This window comes from Morone saxatilis, unplaced genomic scaffold (assembly GCF_004916995.1).
Source record: "Morone saxatilis isolate NCDOM2014 unplaced genomic scaffold, NCSU_SB_2.0 Contig7, whole genome shotgun sequence".
Lineage (NCBI taxonomy): Eukaryota > Metazoa > Chordata > Actinopteri > Moronidae > Morone > Morone saxatilis.
Genome location: NW_023340246.1, coordinates 10,020,704 through 10,024,580, shown reverse-complemented (window position 1 = coordinate 10,024,580; position 3,877 = coordinate 10,020,704). Strand labels below are relative to the sequence as shown.

Sequence of the window (3,877 nt, the reverse complement as noted above, 5' to 3'; positions counted from 1 at the left end):
ATTGAGTATTTATATGTATGTGATACACAGGTGTGTAGAAAAGGCTCATGTGAACACCTGATACCGGACCACCAGTCTTTCAATTAGCGCAATCTGAAAGCCAAATATTTCAGCCTGGAATGGAGAGTTCTCTGCGCCACCTGGTGGCCATATGGAGAAATACACATTTGTATCACTTAAATGGATAAAATTGAGCTTGAATGCACTGAAAATATTTTTTACTCACCTTCATTGAATTGTGTTGCGCCTCCTCTTGTGTTTTACTTCTGCTCAGTATGTGGTGTTGAGCTTGAGGCCCCATCACGGCTCCTACTCTGTGAGTTATTTGCGCCACCTGTTGGCCATATGGAAAATGCAAAACATTAAGCCGTGCAAGAAATGATGCCCTTCGATATTTGATCACCCCACAATCTATAGATGATGTAAGATAATCCACGTCTAATGATTGCACTGGGTGTCCAAAAGTCCAACGTTGTACACTAGGTCCTACATGGGTCACACGAGGTAAAGATAATCATAACACTGCTCTGCCAATTGGAGCTCTATGGAACATTTTGGGAAATATTAAAGTTTAACAAAAGAGAAATATACAGTAAATAAGTAAGTGAATGTGAACTTTAGATATTATATTAACTACACTGCGCATTTTGCGCATTTTACGCATTTTACCCTATATTTGGCCTAATTCCCTGATGACTGTGGACAAGCTGTTGATATATTTGGACCATTATTCTGCTTTACAGCTTCAGTCGTGTCATTTGCCACCTTAACCAGCATCAGACCTGCTCTGCAGAAAACACCTGCGTCCGCAAAGTCCAAGAGAGCAACAGCCAATCATGAGTTGGGTGTTGATGGGACATTTCTCTCAAAGACAGCCCTGCCCAGATAACAGTAGACTGCGAGTGTTTCATAACATCGGCTCTGCACTCAGCTGAGGCCCACCCGCGTCCACCTCTCCTGTCCTCTCCTGTCCTCTCCGCTTCCAGCCAGCCATGGCTCTCCTGTCCGTCCTCACGCCTGTCCTGGCCGTGGTCCTGTGCCTGGTGATCGGCTTCATGCTGGTGAAATCGCGGGAGACGGAGACCACCTCGACCTCCCCGGGGGAAAAAACTACAGCAGCGTCAAAAGCGGACTACAGACCCTGGGTGGACCAGGACCTACAGGACGATACAGAAACCATAGAAAGAGAAGGCGGTAAGAGCTGAACAGACACTCTTTTTCTGACTTTGGAAACTTTGGCTGAACTTTGTTCACAGGCCGCTCGACTCAGCTCCACTGCTTGCAACAATGGAAGCTCATATTCGCCTTGTGGGAGCGCGCATTGGACAGTTTCTGGGAACTGTTCTCAACATAATCATTTACAGCTCCGTTAATGTATAATGGTTATTGTTAAATGCACAGCAATAGCATCTTAAGCAGTCGCTGGCAATGCGAATTCTTGTTCCCAGGCTTCCTCCAACAATGTTAATAGACAACAGATTTTCAAGAGATTTTCCTTCTTTTCTAACATGCAGCTTTACCGCATTAAGGCTAGAGAGTATTTGCATTTTCTACTACTGCGTCCTTCCAGTCCACTACTTTGCAGAGGTAAATATTAGCTTATACCCTTTACACTACATTTATCTTTGGTTACTTTGCAGAAGAAAATGAATAATACAAAATATAAAAAACAAATAAATCAGGTCTATGTCTTCCCTAGGGATGGGACGATATACAATATTATCGCGTTTAATGATAAAAATCACTAATTTATCATGGGGAATTTCCATTATTGTGATAACTGTGAATCTGGATAATTGGGAATATCCTCACATGGCTTGACTTGAAAAAGCTGTCTAGCTCACCAGCATACAGTCCTACGGTCCTTTTCCTATTACTCTTCAGCTTCCACAGAGGAAATTCACAAGCTACCCAGCAGTATATAAATTCACTGAAATGAGCTCCACCTTTACCAGCTGCAGCATTAAAGTGATGTGACCTTAATGCATTAATACATGGAATCCATTCATATGATATACATGAATCTGAAATTTTGCATTATGAGTACTTTTACTATTGCTACTTTAGTTATATTTTGATGCTAATGTATTAATACTTTTACTATAGTAAAACTTTGAATGCAGGACTATTTCTACACTGTGGTATCTGGCTACTTCCTCCACCACTGGATATAATCATATCTTTGCCTTTTGATGAGACTGCACCGAATAAAGATGAAGCTACAACCTGCATTACAAAGTGGGCAACTGTCCCTGGGACCAAGACCCAGAGGGGCCAATTATTGTAGAGGGGTCCTTACATGATGCATATTAATCAAATTTATCAGAAAAAGCTATCGGGTGGTGAAATATAATGAAGCTGACTCTGCCATTGGTAGTTAAACAATGCTGATTACACAATGTTATTATTTATTACAAATGTATTAATGAATAAATGAATGAATTTTCATATCAGAAGCTGCTCACTGGTCCTGCTTTTTGTCATTCTTTTAGAGGATGCTGATTGGGTGGACCACAACGAGGAGGAAGACCTTCAACATGTACCCTACTCACCCCGACGTTACCCTGAGGAGACGATGCTGGAGAGATCCAAGGATTTGTATACTCTGTTGAACCAGCGGAGGTCTGTCCGATTCATCAGCCCAGAGCCGGTCCCGCGCGAAGTCATCGACAATGTCATCCGCACTGCAGGCATGTTTTAAAGACAAATAGACCACTGTTAATCTGTTATAAACCAAAATCAAAACATTTGGTCTACAGCTAATGTTTTTTTCTAATCCACATCCACCTCTTCCTTCCTCTGGACAGGCACAGCCCCAAGTGGAGCACACACAGAGCCCTGGACGTTTGTCGTGGTGTCAGAGCCAGAGACGAAGCACCAGATCAGACAGATAGTGGAGGAAGAGGAGGAGGTCAACTACCGTCAGAGGATGGGGGACAAGTGGGTCAATGATTTGGCCAGATTACGGTGAGCTCCCATTCTTGTGTTAGTCCACACTCACACACACATTTATGTCAATATATTTGTACTAGAACAAGTCACTGCGCTGACAGCATTCAACCCCTGTTCCCTCTAATCTTAAATTTTAGCCTAACATACACAATAATTATTAGCCATTGTGTAAAATCTAACTACCTTTTTAACTTCACATGTCTCTTCATTTTCTCACAACTTCCTTCTTCTTGCAGGACAAACTGGATTAAGGAGTACTTGGATGTTGCTCCATATCTGGTCCTCATCTTCAAACAAACCTACGGGATGCTACCAAACGGCAAGAAGAAGACACATTACTACAATGAAATCAGTGTATCCATATCCTGTGGAATCCTGTTGGCTGCATTACAGGTAAAGACCCCTTAAAATACAGATGAGTCAGTCCCTGTTTTCTCTGTCATAGATACCATTTAAACAAGAACATGGAAGTCAGAGTTAAGAATGTATAGAACTATGTGGCTCTTCCCAGCCTCTTTAAAATTCATGCAATTAAGGCTAAACTAAATAACATTTTGTTTGTCTTATGAAAGTCTTACGTCTGTTCTTTGTGTCCATTTGCTAATCAGAACGTGGGCCTTGTTACTGTCACGTCGACGCCCCTGAACTGCGGCCCCCAGCTCCGGCTCCTCCTCAAACGGCCAGCCAATGAGAAGCTGCTGATGTTACTTCCTGTGGGTTATCCTGCGTCTGACGCCACAGTGCCTGACTTGAAACGCAAGCCCCTGGAGGAGATTATGGTGCACATTTGACGGAATCAATCTGCAGAGAAAATAAACGCAAAAAGTTTAAAATACGTTTTTCTTCATCATCTTCTTTGCCTGCAGCTCAAAAATCAACAAAACATATACCTAATGTGACGTAGAAATGTTGTGCTAAAGCTATT

At 42.3% G+C, this 3,877-nt stretch overlaps 1 protein-coding gene across 1 annotated transcript; it reads left to right on the top strand.

The window, feature by feature from the left end:
- Nucleotides 1-743: 743 nt before the first annotated feature.
- On the top strand, nt 744-3,787 carry iyd (iodotyrosine deiodinase; the record flags this gene model as incomplete). The annotated part of the gene is given in 5 exon segments (XM_035678246.1): nt 744-1,194; nt 2,493-2,690; nt 2,808-2,967; nt 3,189-3,345; nt 3,561-3,787. Coding segments are annotated over 5 exon segments (900 nt in total). The 3' UTR covers nt 3,744-3,787.
- Between the last annotated feature and the right edge of the window lie 90 nt (nt 3,788-3,877).